The 21,011-nt window shown below is 38.3% G+C and overlaps 1 protein-coding gene and 1 pseudogene across 2 annotated transcripts in view; one reads left to right on the top strand and one right to left on the bottom strand.

The window, feature by feature from the left end:
* PPP1CB (protein phosphatase 1 catalytic subunit beta) overlaps positions 1–6,960 on the top strand; it is a 37,384-nt gene extending 30,424 nt beyond the window's left edge. For both annotated transcript variants that reach the window (XM_060117477.1, XM_060117478.1), the window contains exons 8-9: positions 2,509–2,643; positions 5,151–6,960. In XM_060117477.1, coding sequence (XP_059973460.1) covers positions 2,509–2,643; positions 5,151–5,255 — 240 coding nt within the window. In that variant the 3' untranslated portion in view covers positions 5,256–6,960. The remainder of the gene's footprint in view (positions 1–2,508; positions 2,644–5,150) is intronic.
* A 2,080-nt stretch (positions 6,961–9,040) lies between these two features.
* On the bottom strand, positions 9,041–12,401 carry LOC132501727 (phosphatidylinositol 4,5-bisphosphate 3-kinase catalytic subunit alpha isoform-like; annotated as a pseudogene).
* Between the last annotated feature and the right edge of the window lie 8,610 nt (positions 12,402–21,011).

Genomic DNA, 21,011 nt, shown 5'->3' on the forward strand with positions numbered 1-21,011 from the left:
CCATTTTAATATGATAGTTACATATTATAGATAAAAATCAAATGAACTGTGGATTTTGATAAGAACAAACCACACTGTAAAAAGACAATTGGGGAAATTCAATTATAGGCTGGGTATTAGATATCAAGGAGTCGTCGTTAATTGTTTTAGCTCTGTGATAATACATATTGCTATGTAAGAAGGATGTCCATATTTTTCGAAATGCCTCCTCAAGTACATAGGGTAAGATGATATATCTAGGGTTTGTTTTAAAATACATCAGCAAGACGCAGACATAGAGAATGGACTTGAGGACACGGGGAGAGGGAAGGGTAAGCTGGGAAGCAGTGAGAGAGTGGCATGGACATATTATATACACTACCAAATGTAAAATAGCTAGCTAGTGGGAAGCACCCACATAGCACAGGGAGATCATCAGCTCGGTTCTTTGTGTCCACATAGAGGGGTGGGAAGAGATATGGGGATATACGTATATGTATAGCTTATTCATTTTGTTATAAAGCAGAAGTTAACACACCATTGTGAAGCAATTATACTCCAGTAAAGATGTTAAAAAAATAAAATACATCAGAGAAAAGCAGGGGTGGATAAATGAAATAAATGTAGCAAGGTCTTGGTAATTATTGAATCAGGTTGGTGAGTAAATGGGAGTTTATTGAACTCTGTCTAGTTTTGTGTATATTTGAATTTTCATTAAAAAAAAATACATGTACAATTTAGGCATATTTGGGTTTTTTTTGTCCTTCACCGATAGATTATATACTCTTTAAGGAGGGAATTGTGACTTGTTGGCCTTTGAATATCCATTGCCTTGTGAATTTAGTGACATATTGTAACATGTAGTTAGTGTTTGTTAACAAAGGCTTATTTTAACAATATATCAAGTCCTCATGCTCTCTAGAACATAACTAATTTAAAATACATTGAAAAGCATTTTTTAAAATCTTTTTTTGCTACTTTTTTAAGTATTTGAAATTTGTAAATATAATATTTAAAGATTCCTTGTTATTTCTTTGTTAAGGCAAAATTTGTTAATTATATGCTATTCTACAGTACTCCCCTTTTTTCTGTGGTTTTGCTCCCCATAACCCTTGACGACTACTACCTTCTTTATGTGATCCTATGTGATAACAAAGATGACAGGCTTCTCATTTTCTGCACGTGTTGTATATCAAATGCCTTTTTTTCTATTAAAATTTCCTAGTTCAATTAAGTGAAGTTATGTCCCCAAATCCTTTGCTTTTGGCATAGTTGTTTTTTAATCAGTGAACATTGTATTTATAATTTAGGTAATTAAAATAAGTCTTCCACAAGATAACAGGGCAGAGTTGCTGAGTTTCCTAATAAAATATCCACTGATAATCAGTTTTTTCAGCTATAGGTCTCTATTCATTTGCCTTTTCAGAAATAGTGATTTTTTTTTTTTTTTTTTTTTTTTTTTTTGCGGTACACGGGCCTCTCACTGTTGCGGCCTCTCCCGTTGCGGAGCACAGACTCCGAACGCGCAGGCTCAGCGTCCATGGCTCACGGGCCTAGCCACTCTGCAGCATGCGGGATCCTCCCGGACCGGGGCACAAAGCCGTGTCCCCTGCATCGGCAGGCGGACTCCCAACCACTGCGCCACCAGGGAAGCCCCAATAGTGATGATTTTTAAAAGTCAGGTTACTGAACTACCTTAGTTTGCATGATCTTTTTCTAGACACCTCCAAAATCCTGTTCTGCTTATTTTCAAACTTATTGTCTCTAAAATTAAGAGATTTATGATGGGAAACAACACAAACTACAGATATTTCCTTTTTTAAAAACCCTGTTCTTTTAGTAAATACGTGAATAAATAAACAAATGAACGAGCAAACTAAGAACTGAAAGGACCTACTGAGTGCCAAGCAGTATGCTGAGCTGGAGTAGATAAAGTGGACAAAGTCTTAACAGAAAAGGTTAATACCTAAATTTTACCGTGAGGTAATAACAACTGGCACATGTACCTGATACTAAAGTAGAAATTATATAAAAATGTAAATAATTGTGGAAGTGCTTTCTCCAAGTATTGTAGGATAATTTTGCTTAATCAAAGAATACCTAGAAGACTTCAGAAAATATTCTTGCCTACTACAAATAAATAGAAAATATTTACATGTCATTGCATACCTCTCAAATCTGTAGACTGGGAAACATAAATTGTTTAGTTCACTTAGGAATTGACAGCAGATTCTAGAAGTCATGTTAAATCATTAAGAAAAAGAGTTACACACATAGAAGTGTAATCTATAGGCAGCTAATGTTTTGTAGCGTGATCTGTGTACAGTAAGCTCAACTTAGTAAAGTCTTCAGTATGTGGCTATGTAATACTAATAGGAAATTAGAAAGTGGAACAAAAATCAAGCTTCCAAAACAAAACAGGGTTTTGTTTTTTTTCAGGTCTTTGTCACATTAATCTTAATTAGTATTGATGGTTGAGAATTTCAAAGAACACATAAATGTTTTTTCTTTTGACTTTTCCTTCGCCAGGTGGTGGAAGATGGATATGAATTCTTTGCTAAGCGACAATTGGTAACCCTATTTTCAGCCCCAAATTACTGTGGCGAGTTTGATAATGCTGGTGGAATGATGAGTGTGGATGAAACTTTGATGTGTTCATTTCAGGTATGATATAATATATAAACTTTTAACAACTAGAAATCTCTTTTTTTTTTAATTGAAGTATAGTTGATTTACAATGTTGTGTTAGTTTCTGATGTAAAGCAGTGATTAAGTTATACATATATATATTCTTTTTCATATTCTTTTCCATTGTGATTTATTACAGGATATTGAATATAGTTTCCTGTGTTATACAGTAGAACCTTGTTGTTTGTCTAATTTATATATAGTAGTTTGAATCTGCTAATGCCAAACTCCTAATTTATCCCTCCCACCCCTTTTCCCCTTTGGTAACCAAAAGGTTTTAACAACTAGAAATCTAATTAAAACTATTGTCAGAAGAATTTTCTTTCAGATTGTGTTCTTTCCTTGAGTTAGTATAGAAAATCAATTTTGTTCAGAAGTAAAATCACTCATAGACTCCTTTAGAGATTTCTATTTTCATTTCCAAACGCTCCAGTCTTTTTGGTATATATCCCATAATTAGAGTTTTAGGAAACCTGAGTCGTGTCAGTCATTCTTGATGCAGATGTTTAAATTGTTAAATTCCTGTATGAATCCTTAGATAGTGGCTTACCTACTAAAAGAATGTAAATTCAGTGAATAATTTAGATTTTGTTTTCTTCTGCAAGATGAATAGGTAGCACAGGCGTTGAGTGGAGAGAGTTATATTATGAACTCCGATTAAAATAATGTATAATATTTACCTAAGAAAAACTTTCCAAATAATCTTAAAGTATCAATTTGTGAATATAGAGACATTTACATTTTAAAAAGAGACCAGCTTTAGCTTTAGTGTGCTCCTTAAAATCATTCTTGTTCATGGACTTAAGTCACTTTAATACTAAGCTTTTTGCAAAGGTTATTTTATGTCCTTAACATCACACACTGTATTTCTCTTTTTAAATGTAGAAGGGGTTTGTTTCTATCAGTTAGTAGACTTGAATGCTAAATGTTTGATTTCTCATTTTCAGTTTAAACATAGTAACCAGGCCTTATCCTTCAACAGTTGCCATAATGGAGTTGTATTAATATATCCCCCCCCCCACCGGGGCACTATGACACTCTGAATAAAAATGCTTATGAGTCTTTTCTGCATGTTTTTTATGTAAATACTGAAATTCTCTACCTAAAATATAGGTTAAAGCTCTGTTTACACCCACAAGAATAAACATAATTTTTAAATGTCAGATAGTAGCAAGTATTGGTGAGGATGTGGAGAAGTTGGAACCTTATGCATTGATAGTGAGAGTGGAAAATGGTGTGGCTGCTTTGCAAAACAGTTTGGCAGTTCCTCAAAAAGTTAAACATAGAATTTCTATATGACCCAGCAATTCCACTCCTAGGTATATACCTGAAAGAATTGAAAACAGGTACTCAAATACATGTATATGCATATTCATAGGAGCATTATTTATAATAGCCAAAGGTAGAAATAACCCAGATGGCCATCAGCTAAAGAGTGAATAAACAAAATGTGGAATATCCATAAAATGGCGTATTGTTTGGCAATTAAAAGTAATGAAGTACTGGGAATTTCCTGGTGGGTCCAGTGGTTAGGACTCTGCACTCTCACTGCCAAGGGCCTTGGTTTGATCCCTGGTTGGGGAACTAAAATCCCATAAGCCGCGTGGCATGGCCAAAAGAAAAAAAAAAGTAATGAAGGACTTAATATATGCTACAACATCAAAATCATTATCTTAGTGAAAGAAGCCAGTCACAAAAGACCACACGTTGTATGGTTTCATTTATTTAAAATAGCCAGAAAAAACAAATCAATAGAGAAGGTAAAGTAGTGATTGCTTGGAGTTGAAGGGAGTTTTAGGGGAGTGGAGAATGGAAATGGCGAGGGAGTGATTGCTTATGGGAACGAGGTTTCTTCCTGGGGTGACAAAAATGTTCTAATGTTAGATTATAGCAGTGGTTGTATAGCTGTAAATACATTAAAAACTGTTGACTTGTTACATTTTAATGGGTGAACTTTATGATATCTAATATATATAGCTTTTTTAAAATAAAAGATCTGTGTACACATAATAAATTAAGATCTGAAGAGTTTGTGGCTAATTACCCTCTAAATTGTAGAAGAATTATGATGAGAACCTAGGTGTTTTGACTCTTAAACTAGTATTCTTTCTTCGTCATAGAGATACACTAGTTTGAAAATTTGTTTATTGATACTTAAGTCTAAGGATTGGGTAGTTGATGGGATTTGTGTACTTGAGCTTTTGTACAGCAGAAAATAACACAACATTGTAAAGCAACTATACGCCAATAAAAAATAAAATAAATAAAATTTAAAAATTATCAATGGAATGACCAGTAATAGCAATATTCAGACATTTACTGTACTCTTTAAACGTGAGAAATGTTTATGGAACTTTGCTGTTTTCTTCTACAGTTTTATAATTGATGTCATTTATTGAAAGGCCCACTATTGTAACAGTAATTTCCTTAAACTTATTGTACTTGAAAAAAAATAACATTGTTACTAAATTATTTACTTTAAGATATTGAAACCATCTGAAAAGAAAGCTAAGTACCAATATGGTGGACTGAATTCAGGACGTCCTGTCACTCCACCTCGAACAGCTAATCCACCGAAGAAAAGGTGAAGAAAGGAACTCTGTAAAGAAACCATCAGATTTGTTAAGGACATACTTCATAATATATAAGTGTGCACTGTAAAACCATCCAGCCATTTGACACCCTTTATGATGTCACACCTTTAACTTAAGGAGACGGGTAAAGGATCTTAAATTTTTTTCTAATAGAAAGATGTGCTACACTGTATTGTAATGAGTATACTCTGTTATAATATTCAACAAAGTTAAATCCAAATTCAGAATTGCCCATTAAATTTACATCTTCACGTATCACAGTTTTTAAAGTTGAAAAGCATCCCAGTTAAACTAGATGTGATAGTTAAACCAGATGAAAGCATGATGATCCATCTGTGTAATGTGGTTTTAGTGTTGCTTGGTTGTTTAATTATTTGGGGCTTGTTTTTGTTTTGTTTTGTTTGTTTTTGCTAAAATAATGGCAAATTCTTTAAATTTTTTCCCAGACATTTTAAAAAGTGAAATGTGGGAAGAGCTTTAAAGACATTCATTGACTATTAATTTTCCATTGCTTATTTACTTATGTACCTGTTTGATCTTACTAAGAAAACTTATGCCTCATTACAGTAAAAAGGAATTTTAGAGATATTTTTTAAAAATATGCAAACTGTCCAATCGAGTGATTTAATCAGTTTGGGCAAACATTACAGCTGATAGTGAATATTTTGCTTTATACAGAAATTGCCACTGATTTGGATTTGTGCACTCTAATTTTAACTTATTGATGCTCTATTGTGCAGTAGCATTTTCATTTAACTTTAAGATAAGGCTCATTTAGTATACCCAACTAGTTGGTAATGTGATTATGTGGTACCTTGGCTTTAGGTTTTAATTCGCACGAAACACCTTTTTGGCATGCTTAACTTTCTGGTAACACCCTCACCTGCATTGGTTTTGTTTTTTGGTTTTTGTTGTTGTTGTTGTTGTTGTTTGTTTTTAGATCCACAGAACATGAGAATCCTTTTTTGACAAGCCTTGGAAAGCTGACATTATCTCTTTTTTCCTCCCTCTGTACGAAGGATGTATTTAAATGAATGCTGGTCAGTGGGACATTTGTCAACTATGGGTATTGGGTGCTTGACTGTCTAATATTGCCATGTGAATGTTGTATACGATTGTAAGGCTTATGTCACTAAAGATTTTTATTCTGATTTTTCATGATCAAAGTTCATATGATATTGTATAGACATGCTTTGTAGTGAACTATAGTAGCAATAATTTCTGTACATGATCAAGGGTTTATTGCAGCATTTCTTTTCCTGTTTTTTTTTTTAAGGGTAGTATTAGCAAATGACAGGAGTAGAAAAGTCAACATAAAGATTTCAGAAGGAGAACTTAAAGAACACAGATTTGTGATGCTTTGGATGCAACACTTTTGGATGTGATTCTAAAAGCTTTTATTGAGCGTTGTCAAATTTGTAAGCTTCATAGGGATGGACATCATATTTATAAATGCCCTTCTATAAGTGCTACCATAGATGTGAAATTCTTGACCTTAATATCGTCTTTGAAAATGTTAAATTGAGAATTCTGTTAACTTACGTTTTAAGAATTGGCATATTGTATTACTGCAAGAGATTTGATTTTCAGCACAGTGCAACGTTCTTTCAAATGCATATGTCTTTTTTTTCTAATTCCATTTTGTTTTAAAGCACATTTTAAATGTAGTTTTCTCATTTAGTAAAAGTTGTCTAATTGATATGAAGCCTGACTGGTTATTTTATTCCTTTTTTTTTTTCCTTTACAATGAGACATTTAAACACACATTTTATTCAAATAGATTTTAATGTCTTTGACGCATACTGAATTGGTTCTTTTTTAAAATTGTCCGCGTACTGCATATGATGTATTAGGTTAGGTCACACAGGCTTTTTATCTAATGTGATTTAAATATCTTCCTAACTGAAGAGTAAGTTGAGCAATTTTTAATAGAATTTTAGATGTACTCTTATCAGCATAGTGTGAAGGGTGTCTAGAAAACAAGCCTTTGGCAGGAGACAGGGCAGTCTTTTATTAATCTTAGTAATAGTCAAAACACATTAATTTGGATCCTACATATTGGGTTTTTGTAGTAATTTAGCCAGGTCAGTACTGAATATGAAAAAAATAGTCACTAATTAAGCAAATTAATATTGGTCGCTGAATTTGAAGAATAGAAATTTATCATGTTTTAAAATTATTCAAGCAGTCTTAAAATACTTTAACAGCTTCTATTCATATAGTGTGTTCATTACAAATATTTGCTTGGTAACTCTGCTACTTGAAATAAATAAAACTTTCTTAGCAGAAAATATCCTATAATTCTAGTGTCACTAATTTGTTCTTCCCTGTTGCTAATTTATATCATTTTTCCTCTGATTTTTAATAATTTTCTATATTCAAATTTATTCTAAACGTCATGACATTCAGAGTCATTAAACACAATAGATAACTGTGATAATGTGATGGATCACATGGATTATTATGGTCCATTTCTGTTCTTGAATGGAAAGAATCAACTACAAATTACATTTGAAGCCTTACCATTCATTATTTTAATTTTGCCCAGGGACCAATTTTAATCATGATCAGCAGGACAGGTTTGTTCAAAATGTTGAGTCAAAATACCTGCAAGCAGAATTTTAAAGTTTAAAATGTGGCTAGTTGGAAGTGTAAGAGGTTATAATAGGCCTTTAAAAAAAATTTGTCTAAGGGAAAACCAGGAGCATCTTGAGATGTGTCCCTTAAGAGTATATAAAAGTGTATTATATCGAGCCTAGGAACTTAAATATATCTCCATATATAAGTTCAGGTACATTCCTGTGTCTACTTGGCAACTGTTAACTTCTGAACCAAAAGAACAAATTTTTTTCTTTCACATCTTTACATTAAAAATGTGTTTAGAGAAGGAAAATAGGCTTACTTTACTCTTGCTGCCCTGACTCAATCCACCTCTTCTCTTGTAAAAGCTGTGCCTGAGAAAACACTTAATAGCCTGACTATACCAGTGCCCTCATGTAGAAATACTCTATCCCTTTTTTGCTAGTAGATTTCAGTGTTTTTATAATTTCCTTAAACAGCTAAAAAGTGGTTAAAGGGAGTTTAAAGTGACAGGGTACCTTGCAAAATCAACAGCAGTTCAATAAAACATAAACTGATTCCCTATAAGTATATGATGAAAGTTTTATTATCTTTATTCTCTTTATAATGTTTCAACAAAAGTGAAATTTAGATACAGTGTAGAAATTTTTATCTCTTGTTCAGTTTTACCTGTACTTTTGAATGCCAGAATTTCTAAATCCCTGATTAGAAAAAAATTTTTAATATGAAATTTTCATTATTTTCCAATCTTAAGTGTAATTTAACATCAGACTCCAGTTTACATGGACCTAATGCAATAGTAGACTTTATTGTGTCCACATTTCAAAACATGAAACATTTGCAAGACAAAAAAAAATCATTCTTTTTCCTTCTCCATCATTTCTATATATTTTGGGGTTTTTTGTTTTGTTTTTTAAAAAAAGATACAAACCATCTTGAAGTTACCTTTTTGGACTTAAGGCATAACATGAAATTACACATTATTTTAAAGCTTAATTTTGAAATGAATTAGTTCTATCAAACCCTGTTTGCATTTACATTATTTAAATTATATAGTATTTTATTTCTGTTCTTGCTGTAAATTCTAATGCTGTTCATGGATTGTGCATTTCCTGTGCAATCAGTCTTTGCCTGTTGACAGTTGTTAACAGTGCAGTATAGAATCCAGATACTGAGCTTTCAGTTTCTTAGTTATCATTTCAGTTCAAAGCATGCTGCTTAATTGTGTGGAAGATCCAATCCATTTTTGTTGTCCAGCCACCATAATGTGCATCATTGGTTTTATGAAATATTCCAAAGCCTCTTGCTCAGTTTTATCTAAAGCTAGGGTCTTTCGAATGTATGCAGTATCATGAAAAGATTGTAGTTCTGGCATTCCAGAGCCAAGCATCATTGAGAAAAGATTTATGAAGAGATTGGCATGCTACCGAATAGCTAGATAAGCCTTGTAACACATCTCCCGAAACCTCTCAAATTCTCTTATCTTTGTGCATTCTTGGGCTCCTTTACTAATCACTATTAAGAAATCTTGGATCAAAACAAATGGCACACGCCCTCGTTTATAACCAAATTTTTTCTTCTTGTGATCCAAAAAGTGTCTAAAATCTTTATGAAACAGTTGTCCATCATCTTTAACCATGATGTTACTATTGTGACCATCTCCAATTCCCAAAATGAAGATAGCAACACAATACCCAGCACATGAACATGTAAACAGATCGATGGCTGCATATTTCTCCCTTGTTCTTGTCTTTGAGCCACTGATGTAGTGTGTGGCTGTTGAACTGCAGGGCACCTTTCAGGCCTCCTTTAGACTGAATTTGCATAATAGTGAGAATTTCTCACCACCTCAGTAAGTCCCACACAGTCACCAATTAACAACCATAAGGTAACATTTGAAGATCAAAACCTTGATTTTGTCATATATTTTCCATAATGCAAATAATTTGAAGTGTTAGCATATCTTGCCATAAATCATCACCATTTTTAAAGATGATCTCATTCTGAAAGAGTAATTCGGACATGATGTCTGGGTTCTCCCAATTCAACCACAGTGGCCTTTTTGCAGAGGACATAATTCGACACTCTTCAAGCCTGAGATTTCCCAGCTGATGAGCAGGGTTTAGAGGCAATAGAAAGCCCTGAAGAGCATCCATGAAATCTGGTAGCCGCATTTGCTCAACTAAAAACTTCATCTGTACCTTCTGTGTTTCATCCTTCTTCTCTTGTTTGAGATCAGTTAAGTTAATGAGCTCTTCCCATAGCTTCAGCCTGCCTGTTCAGGTGTTTCAAATACACCCCATATGCACAGCAACAGGACTCCAAAAGCAGGCCAAACCTATGACTGTTTTACTGTGCATCTCAGATTTTAAATGCCAAAAGAAAAAGTGCCTAATCCTTTGATTAGTCAATGCTTTTTTGAGTAAAAATCTCACAAGTAGGTTATCCAAATACTGTTCATATTTTAGGACCCGTACTAGAGGAATTAGGTACTGAGAAAGTTTGTCATCTGTTAAATATTTTTCTAAGCATTGAACAGCAAAACCTTGAACCATGGGATCTGGGTAATTGCAGTCCAGAAGCTCCATAGCCTGTTGAGGTTTGATTGGAGGCCAATCGTTTACCAAGCAGTACATCTGAGCTACTTCATCTCTAGAATTCCATTTAACAGACAGAATTAATTTGGGTAGAATTTCAGAGATAGTTACACAATAGTGTCTGTGGCTCCACAGAAAAATCTCTTAGTGATTTCAGATAGAGGCTCTCGTGTACAAATTGTTTGGAGCTGTTAGCACTTTCTCAATTCATTGTCTCTAGCTAGTCTTACTCAGTCCTGCATGGGAATAACTAAATCCTGCTTCTCGGGATACAGACCAATTGGCATGCTCTTCAATCACTGACATATCTGGAAACTTAACCACACTGCCGAACCAGTCAAACTCCAACTCTAAACATGGAGTTTCTTTATTTGGATTTGATCCAGTAACACCAATAGAGTTCAGCAAATCTTCAAGTCCATGAGGTACTGTCCAAAGATTCAAAGCCATTTTTCCAGATACTAGAGTATCTGTGTAATCAAACAAGTTTATATTTCCCCAGGCCAATGGACAGTGTTCCTCTTTAGCACCCTTTCGGCCTTTAACAGAACAAATAGAAAGGCAAAGTCGAGAAGCATGAGGAAGATAAGGAATGTATATATCGTAATTCAGCCATTCATTCCACCTGGGATTGGAACAAGGTACTCTTTTGAGTGTTCACATTATCACATAAGGGTTCTCCTCCATGGTAGATACCTGTTCTAACATAGATCTTGTCAATGTCTCGAATATTTACATTCACATAGGTTGCACAAAGAATTTTTATTCTGAGTGTACTATTTATAACCCAAAGGGATTTTGTAGATGTTTCTCCATTCGTATATGGTGTAGCTGTGGAGATGTATCTGGAATAAGATGGCATTGTAAAACAATCCAATGGCGGTTGAGAGTAGAGCCTTTCTTTAGCCATCAGCATCAAACTGGGCATCCTCCCAAGCATTATACAGCTTCTTATATACTTACACTAAGGATATTTTCCTAGGAAGTATTCGTCACATCCACACTTTTTTTTTTTTTTTTTTTTTTGCGGTACGCGGGCCTCTCACTGTTGGGGCCTCTCCCGTTGCGGAGCACAGGCTCCGGACGTGCAGGCTCAGCGGCCATGGCTCATGGGCCCAGCCACTCCGCGGCATGTGGGATCCTCCCAGACCGGGGCATGAACCCGCGTCCCCTGCATCGGCAGGCAGACTCTCAACCACTGCGCCACCAGGGAAGCCCCACACACTTTTAAAATATACTTGCCCTGATATTCTAAAACAGTTTCAGTTTTTCAGATGATAGCAACATACTTTGAATTTTTTTCCTGATTGCTTCAGCAATTACTTGTTCTGGCACACAGTCATGGTTGATTTTCAGAGTATACTTCTGCTTGTCATTATTTGGAGAAACTATTATCCAAATCACCACTATTATTTGCCCTTTATCCAATTTACTATGTATGCGCTTTGGCAGTTCTCGTGAAGATGCTACATTTGGAGGATAGACATACATTGCTCTACCATGAGGTGAATTGAGATCCCTAAGATCCACAGCTTTACAAACATTGAGAATATTTCTTCGAAGTCCTGTACTTCTGGATCTTTAACCATATCGAATTCACACACTGGCAGGCCAGTGGCAAAACCAGTTTCTCGGTTGAGGATCTTTTCTTCATGGTTGCCTACTGGTTCAGTTACTTTTAAAAAGGGTTGAAAAAGCTTAAGGTCACAAAGTCGTCTTGTTTCATGAAAAAATTCTTCCCTTTCTGCTTCTTGGGTAACACGAAAATGTAAGAAGATTCATCTTGAAGAAGTTGGTGGCGAGGGTATTTTCTCACTTTAAATAGTTCATGTTTTATAGTTAGTGTAGCCTCATGGAGGCATTCTGAAGTTACTATTATCCCATTTGGTAGTAAACATTCTACTAGGAGTCTTGGCATCAAGTGGATGCCCCACAGTTCACCTGATGATGGTCTTGGAGGCATTGTTCTGATCCTTTACAAGTTTTACATATAAAAGTACTTTGCAGAATTAGATGCGTGGCTGTCCCAAGGCAGAAATGCTCGGAGCTTCTGGAACCTAACGGCATCGGGTCCCGGCGACGCTTCGGGTCCCAGCCCCGCCTCCCGGCCCCCCTGCCCCGCCGCTCCGGAGCTGCCCGGCCAGGCCCGAGCCCTGCCTTGCCAGCGGCCCAGCGGCAGCAGCCCGAGAGCTCAGCGGCTGCCTAGAAGATTTTAAAAGTCAAAACTTCCTTCAGCTACCACCTCTTACACTGGTTGACTTATTAAATCATAAACTTATTTAATTTCTTATTATTTTCTTTCTTGTACAGATTTGCCAGTGTTTTTATTAAACCTTATTTTTACAAAAGTGGCCGTAAATCTTTTTTCCTCTTAGGGATCTTTGCCAGCTAATGTGGTTACAAAATCTTACTTGTAACCCAGATTGTTTTGGGTATCAATAGAGTGGAAGATTACAAATGTGTTGTGAGGTGTGTGTTGTATGTATGTGAAAGGGAGCGAGAACAAACTGCCTGAAGCTCACAGATTCAGCATTTCTTTATTTTTGTTTTTATTTTTCTAAAATGATTTTATTTAAATAATTTTGACTCAAACTTTTAGCATTCATTGTAATTTGTATTTTGCCTTTTAATCTTTTTTTTAACATCTTTATTGGAGTATAATTGCTTTACAATGGTGTGTTAGTTTCTGCTTTATAACAAAGTGAATCAGTTATACATATACATATGTTCCCATCTCATCCCGCTTGCGTCTCCCTCCCTCCCACCCTCCCTATCCCACCCCTCTAGGTGGCCGGTCACAAAGCACCCAGCTGATCTCCCTGTGCTATGTGGCTGCTTCCCACTAGCTATCTATTTTACGTTTGGTAGTGTATATATGTCCATGCCACTCTCTCACTTTGTCACAGCTTACCCTTCTCCCTCCCCATATCCTTAAGTCCATTCTCTAGTAGGTCTGTGTCTTTATTCCCATCTTGCCCCTAGGTTATTCATGACCTTTTTTTTCCCCCTTAGATTCCATATATATGTGTTAGCATACATATACAATGGAATATTACTCAGCCATAAAAAGAAACGAAATGGAGTTATTTTTAGTGAGGTGGGTGGGCCTAGAGTGTCATACAGAGTGAAATAAGTCAGAAAGAAATAAGCATTTCTTTGATACTGCGTGCAAAAAGGTGGGAACCTAAGATCTATCCCTGGAGGGTTTCAGTCAGGCCTGGCCTGGGCTCACCAAGTAAGATGTGTTTTAATTTTTGCAGCTTCTTAAATCTGAGTAATTCAGTAGATGTACAGGCCAAAATTCTTCCCAAGAGAGCAATGACACCACAACTAAACATGAAGCTAGCAGAACTTTACACCAATTATAATTATTATTACAATAGTGTGCCTTTTAGCACACTAATTTATAGTCTATCATGTATAAACACTGATTATTGACAAAGACAGAATACCGTACAACAGGAAAGAAGTAGTCCAGAGGAGTCCTTAATGTATGTGATACGTTTAACTGGAATAACTTAAGTCTTAAATCTACTAGTGTATTTCTTAGGAAAAAAGAGCCGAGGAAACAAAACCAGGGTGATGAAACTTTTTTTATCCGGCTACCTCCAATATGTGATTCTCAAACTGATATTGGCATAGTTTCTGAAAATGCTGTCACTTACCAACAGATTATTAACAGACTGACACCCCACCATTCTTGGGGTAAACATGAGCTCTGTCTCTATCTCTCTTAGTGTAATAAGGATTCCTGAGAATGCAGGCGTGAGGGGCGGAATCACTTGACGAATCGTATTCCGGTCGAACTCAGGAAACTACCAACTTACCAAATTAAAAATTAATAACCTACTTCAATACCTCAGAAGAACCTATGTGAAGCCGAGGGTTCCATTCTCTGTTACGCATCTATTATGCAGTATATGCCTTAAGTTTTAGAAACAAATCCCTGTCTCCTGGGATAATTGCCTCAGGTTTTTGTAGCCCATCTCTAGCTGGGGCCTGGTAAGACCACTGAAATTAATTTGATAATATCAAAAATCTAGGTTAAAAGCTTTCTATTTAATAGGGCTTCCCTGGTGGCGCAGTGGTTAAGAATCTGCCTGCCAACGCAAGGGACACGGGTTTGAGCCCTGGTCCGGGAAGATCCCACATGCTGTGGAGCAACTAAGCTCGTGTGCCACAACTACTGAGCCTACGATCTAGAGCCCGCGAGCCGCAATTACTGAAGCCCACGTGCCTAGAGCCCGTGCTCCACAACAAGAGAAGCCATTGTAATGAGAAGCCCGCACACCGCAACGAAGAGTAGCCCCTGCTTGCCGCAACTAGAGAAAGCCCACAAGTAGCAACAAAGACCAAACGCAGCCAAAAATAAATTAAATAAATAAATTAAAAAAAAGAAAACACCACTTTATAGCAGTACACCATATATACTCAATAAATATTTGTTAAAAAAAAACAAACAGCTTTCTATTACTGTACTGTACAGCCTGTTTTTCATGGGAGACCCTAACTTTTATTAAGTGAGTATCCTAAACTCTTTGGGTATCCTCACTGACAGATTAACACAAATTGTGATCTATTCCATTTTTTAAAGAAAATCAATTATTTGCTGTACAGATCCGTTAGTATGTTGGGCATTCCTTCAAAAAGTTGTTCTATTTGGTCCTTAGAAGCCTAAGGTCTAGATCAGTCTAATTTTGACTAGAATGTATGGAGAGAGATTTTTTGTCTCTTGTTCGCTGATGTGTCTCCAGCTTCTAGAGTAGTGCCTAGCACATAGTACGTATGCAAATGTTGGTTTAATGAATGGCAAATGAGTTTCAAAAAAATCACTATTACTACCACTATTTTGACACTGTGACCTTTTGGAGAAATTAGCAAAAAATAATATAGTTGTAGTTTTGGGAGGTTTTTTTGCGGTACGTGGGCCTCTCACTGCTGTGGCCTCTCCTGTTGCGAGCACAGGCTCCGGATGTGCAGGCTCAGCGGCCATGGCTCACGGGCCCAGCCGCTCCGCGGCATGTGGGATCTTTCCAGACCGGGGCACGAACCCGTGTCCCCTGCATCGGCAGGCAGACTCTCAACCACTGCACCACCAGGGAAGCCCAGTTGCAGTTTTTATTTATCTTCATCTAACTGCTTTTTGTCTCGAACAAGAATGCTGGAACAGTCTCAGGAGAAAATTGATCTGGGTCTATATGGCAAAAATAATTTGTTGTCAAACCTGTAATCCTTATTTGGTAAAATATTGGTAAGTATGAGAAGTCAGTGTTCAGTTAATTGAAGGAACGTTTCTCAGCTACCTGCTGACAGGCACATTGGGGAAGTTGCCTCTTGTTCAGAATCAAACTTTCCAAGATCCTTATGGGTACTTCCTTGCCTCCCCTTTGCTATAGTTTATTTAGGTTCTGTTTTATTGACCTTAAAGTCATCTTTGTTGTGAGCCACTTCGAATATTTTTAGGAAAGTGATATAGTTTGTGTAACACTTTGTGTTTCAGAAGTCACCTAGTAAATATGAACACTTAAAACCAGGAATCAAAACTTGAAAGTGGAGAGGCTATTGCCTCATTTTAACAAATAAGAATTATGTCATAGGCAGAAGCAAGAATGGGGAGAAATCAAGAAAGATATTTTCATTAATGAGCAAAAAAGTGAGGTACAGTGGAGAAAACTATTCTAGAGAGAAATTTTATAAAGTCCTTCTATCTAACTATTGTTCTATCCTAATACTTCTGAAGACTTTTTTTTATCTCTACCATATAAAAGAGCAATCAGCCAGGCTGCATTCTTGGTCATAGTGCAAAATTCCAGGAAGGGAATTTTGCCCAGCTTGAATCAAGGGCCGGCCCTTATGACTCCAATGAGTGAGGAAGGGGAGAGATGATACTGCATGAATATAGCTGCTATCCCTACACCCAAGTGGTTTGGGAGGTTCAGTAGAACATTTCGTAGAAAAGGGGTGCTGAAAATAAAGGTGTCGTCTACAATACACCTTAAAAGATAATCTAGTCACAAAAAGTCTGAAAATATGACATTGGCAAGATGTCGACTAATGGAAACTCTTACTTAAAACTGGTAAAACTACCTGGGAAATGAATTTAGCATTGATAATCTTGTATAGTTGAAACTGTGCATACTCTAAAACCCATCAGTTTCACTTTAAAGCATTTATGGAAAAACTACATGAATGCACCATGGGGCTAAATATATAAACGGAAGTATTGTAGTATTCAAAATATTTGACTTTAATACATGGGCACTGACCAGACACCAACTCATCAGAGCCTGAGCAAGCTATAAATAACTAATTTGGCTTTACAGAGGCATAGCAGCTGATAACCAGGTCTGTGCATGGGAATACTCAGAGCATTCATAGCAAAAAATAACACAAGTGACTTGACAGAAGCATTGATTCATTATGGTATATTTACAGAATAATCCTATACAGGAATGAAAATGATTTACTGTCATTCATTAGTGTGTCTAAATCTTGAAACTATGAAGAATACAAAGAGTATTAAATTTTCAAACAAGATTTGTGTTTAAGAATACGGTAAATCTAAAAAGAAAATGGAATGGGGGAATTAATTCCCTGGCGGTCCAGTGACTAGGACTCGGCACTTTCAATCCCTGGTGGGGGAACTAAGATCCTGTAAGTTGGGGAGGGGGGGATGGGAAAAACAAAAGTCACCTCTGCTGGGAAGTAAGGGGAGGAGGAGGAGCATACAGAATCTCAACAGTATTGTTTAATGTTCTATTCCTTGGATCTTAGGTTCATGCTTTTTTGGTGGGCAGTGGCTTCTTGAAGTTTTGTTTTATGCTAAGCTTGCATATATGTTACTAATATTCTTTTGTACGTATCAAATATTTCAGTTTTTATAAATTTACATGCAATTCCATTTATGGAAAAGAGGCCTAGTTTTTTTTTTTTTTTGCGGTACGTGGGCCTCTCACTGTTGCGGCCTCTCCCGTTACGGAGCACAGGCTCCGGACACACAGGCTCAGCAGCCATGGCTCATGGGCCCAGCCGCTCCACGGCATGTGGGATCTTCCCGGACCAGGGCAGGAACCCGTGTCCCCTGCATTGGCAGGCGGACTCTCAACCACTGCGCCACCAGGGAAGCCCGAGGCCTAGCTTTTGATTTAAAGTGAGAGACATGCAACTCTTCCTTTCACTTGAACCCTTAGGAGCCACTGTAAGGTTATTAATTGGCCTGATTTCAATTTCGTTGTGTCTCAAGGAATAGGCCTGAGGAAAGGGAGTGAGACAAGAGAATGGCCAATTAGTGTGGAGCAATCAAAACACACATTTATAGATGCATTAAGTTTGCTTTTATGGCCTCCATTTGTGGTACCCCAAAATAATTACAATAGTTAACATCAAAGATCACTGACCATGGATCACCATAACAAATATAATAATAATGAAAATGTGTGTAATATTGCAAGAATTACCCAAATGTGACAGACATGAAGTGAGAAAATGCTGCTGGAAAAGTGGCGCTAATAGATTTGCTCTATGCAGGGTTGCCATAAACCTTCAATCTGTAAAAAATGTAGTATCTGCGAAGCACAATAAAACAAAGCAGTATGCCTGTAGTAGTCATTCATTGTTCAGTAAACATTCTGTGTACTCAAGGCTGGAAATTAGTAATCACAGTAAACCCTGATACCTTGCAGAAAAGAGAACCACCAGGGAAAGAGAGAAGGAGGCTCAAAGCAGTGTTTTCCTAGGAGAATCAGTATTTAAGGTTTTCACAACCAGTTTATGTTTCTTGGTTCACTCCCCCATTTAAGGGCCATGGGGAAAATATCCAAGGCGCTTATAAGGAAAAATGAGTTCGCAGATTGTGTCCTCTTTCATGTAGGTGATTTTTTGCCCTCATCTAGCTGTGTGAGAGCCTGAGAAAGAAGGGAACTAAATATTCATTCTTCAGAGTTGCTAACTGAGGAACTAATTGCTAGGAAGTGCCACAAATACGCAAGGCCAAATTGCTTTTTAAGTGTGATAGTTGTGGTAACTGAAAAATCTAGAAGCAATGCAAATATCAAAATGATTTACATTTGGTCCATCCACTCTGGACTATTATGCAGTCGTTAAGAATATTTAGAGAGACTGTAGCACCATGAAAAAAGGCCATGATACGTTAACAGGGGAAAAAAGCAGGTTATACATTAGATAGAAGGGAAGTGAAGAGTAAAAGATGTCACGCACAAAATTTAAAAGTTATGAAGAATCCTTTTAGTTATTCATTGAACAAACATTTATTAAGCACCTTACATCCCAGGCACCAGGTCAAAAAGAAAAGGTTCCTGTAGAAGAAATTAGTTTAGAACAATAGATTTAACAGGATAGAATAACATTACCCCTTCTCACAAAGAGCCACGGTGCTCACACCTTTCTTTTTTGGTTTAGGTTGTCTCTTCCTCAGTTTCTACAGTTATTTTAACGTAGCAGTAATCTACAGTTGCTGCTGCGAAGCTCACCTCTGATTCTTCGTCCTCCTGCTGTTGACGTCTCCGTTTACCGCGTTCCTGCCAGTGTGTGTGCCTGGTGCGGTGGGGGAGGGGTAAATTAAGACCTGACGTCCCAGCCCGGCAGGGCTTCTCCATCTCGCAGCAGGGAAGATAAATGGCTCTAATCCAAGCCTGACTTTGGTAAGTGTTCAAGGGTAAGGCGTTACATTAGAAGGCAAGAAGCGGTCTGGGAGTGTCGAGGCGTTTTACCAGGACCTTGCCGGGAGGGAAAGCTACACCGGGTAACGGAAAAAGGCGGGCAGGCGGCTGAGACTGCGAGCGTAGAGCGAGGCGGGAGGGGAGGCGCGCGCGCCTTGGGCTGGCCCCGCCCCCCGGAGGCGGGCTCTGCGCGCTGATTGGCCCGCGCTGGCCTCGCTCCGAGTTGGCGGGAGGTTTCCGAGCCCGCAGTGCCGCGGTGGAGTGACCTGCGAGCAACCGTTTGAGGCCTGGGGCGTCTGGGGAAGGCTGCCCGCCGGCCCGGCCCCCGCTCACCAGCCTCGGTTTTCCGCAGGTACTCTCCGCTCGCGTCCCGGCTTCGGGCCTCGCCGGCAACTCTCCAGTTTTGGTTGTGCCTAGTTCCTCCGTCCCCTCTCTCCCCCAACGACGCCGCCCTCAGTGTGTGAGGCAGCGGCGGCGTCTTGGCCCCTTCCACACACACTTCCGCCCGTGAGTTCCCCCCTTCAGGTACCGGCGGGCAGGAGGGGCGTCGCGGTCGTACGGCGCCTGCCGGCGTAGGGCCGCGGGGCGGGGGACGGCGGCGAAGTAGAAAGAGGGAGGCGGGGCGCCCCCCTCGGCCGGGTTTGTCTGGCTTCGCCGACACTGTGCTCTTTGGCTCAGCTGGTAGTGCTCACTAGTGGGCGGGGGAGGGGAGGGGACAAAGGGGTGTAGGGGAGATGCGTCCCCGAGTGCTAGCCGTGCTCTCTCCTCAGCGGGCGCTCCCCTCCTCGGGAAGGAAGGCCCTTAGGAAAGAGCTCGTACCTTCCGGCAGCCCGCCCGCCCGCCTGCCTTTACCCTGCTGGGCGCCGGATAGTGGTATTTTGAGTTCGTCCTGCCTCTCCCCGCGTTCCATTAAACACATCTTTTTTTCGCAGGAGCATCTGCACCAGAATCCTGAGACCTGAGCTGCTGTATTCTCGGTGCTGTGCCCTTGGCCCATTTATCAAAATTTACAAATGTCCCTTTCTTACATTTCCAGTACGACTGGAGGCCAACTAGCTTCTATTAAAAAAAAAAAATCAAAAAACTTTAGAAGTAATTTAACATTTAAAGACTGATAAACCCATGCTATGTTAAAATTGAGATCCTGTCTCTTTACAAATTTTATTCTTTATCATGAGCACATTAAAAAAATACCTATGGTCTCTGTTACCAATAAATTTTTTTTTTTTTTTTTTTTTTTTGTGGTACGCGGGCCTCTCACTGTTGTGGCCTCTCCCGTTGCGGAGCACAGGCTCCGGACGCGCAGGCCCAGCGGCCATGGCTCACGGGCCCAGGCGCTCCGCGGCACGCGGGATCCCCCCGGACCGGCCACGAACCCGCGTCCCCTGCATTGGCAGGCGGACCCCCCACCACTGCGCCACCAGGGAAGCCCCACCAATAAAATTTTAACATTTAAATTACATGTATTAGTTGAGGTGAAATTTGGTTATCTGTCATATTGGGACTCTTTCTTTCGAAGACACCCTTCCTGTAAAAAAGATACAATAATAGTGCTGCCATATATTGAGATCTTGCTAAGCATTCAGCACTGTGCATTATCCATATAGTTCCTTTCCTCACTAAGCCTACAAAATATGTATTAACAATGCCTAGTAACTTTAATTGAATACTTACTATGTACCAGGTTCTAAAAAAAAATAGCTGCTTTTATTATCTCAATATCACAAGTGAGAAAATGGAGGCTCCCAGAAGTTAAATAGCCTAAGACCCAATCGCTAGTGAGAATCAGGTCTTAATCCAGGTCTGTTCTCCAGTATTTTAACGTATATTCTCAGGTGGCTCTGTCCCTCTACCTTCTGTCGTGCTGAAAAATCCTCTGTCTTAAAAAAAAAAAA

The sequence above is a fragment of the Mesoplodon densirostris genome, chromosome 14 (genome assembly GCF_025265405.1).
Source record: "Mesoplodon densirostris isolate mMesDen1 chromosome 14, mMesDen1 primary haplotype, whole genome shotgun sequence".
In the NCBI taxonomy this organism is placed as follows: Eukaryota; Metazoa; Chordata; class Mammalia; order Artiodactyla; family Ziphiidae; genus Mesoplodon; species Mesoplodon densirostris.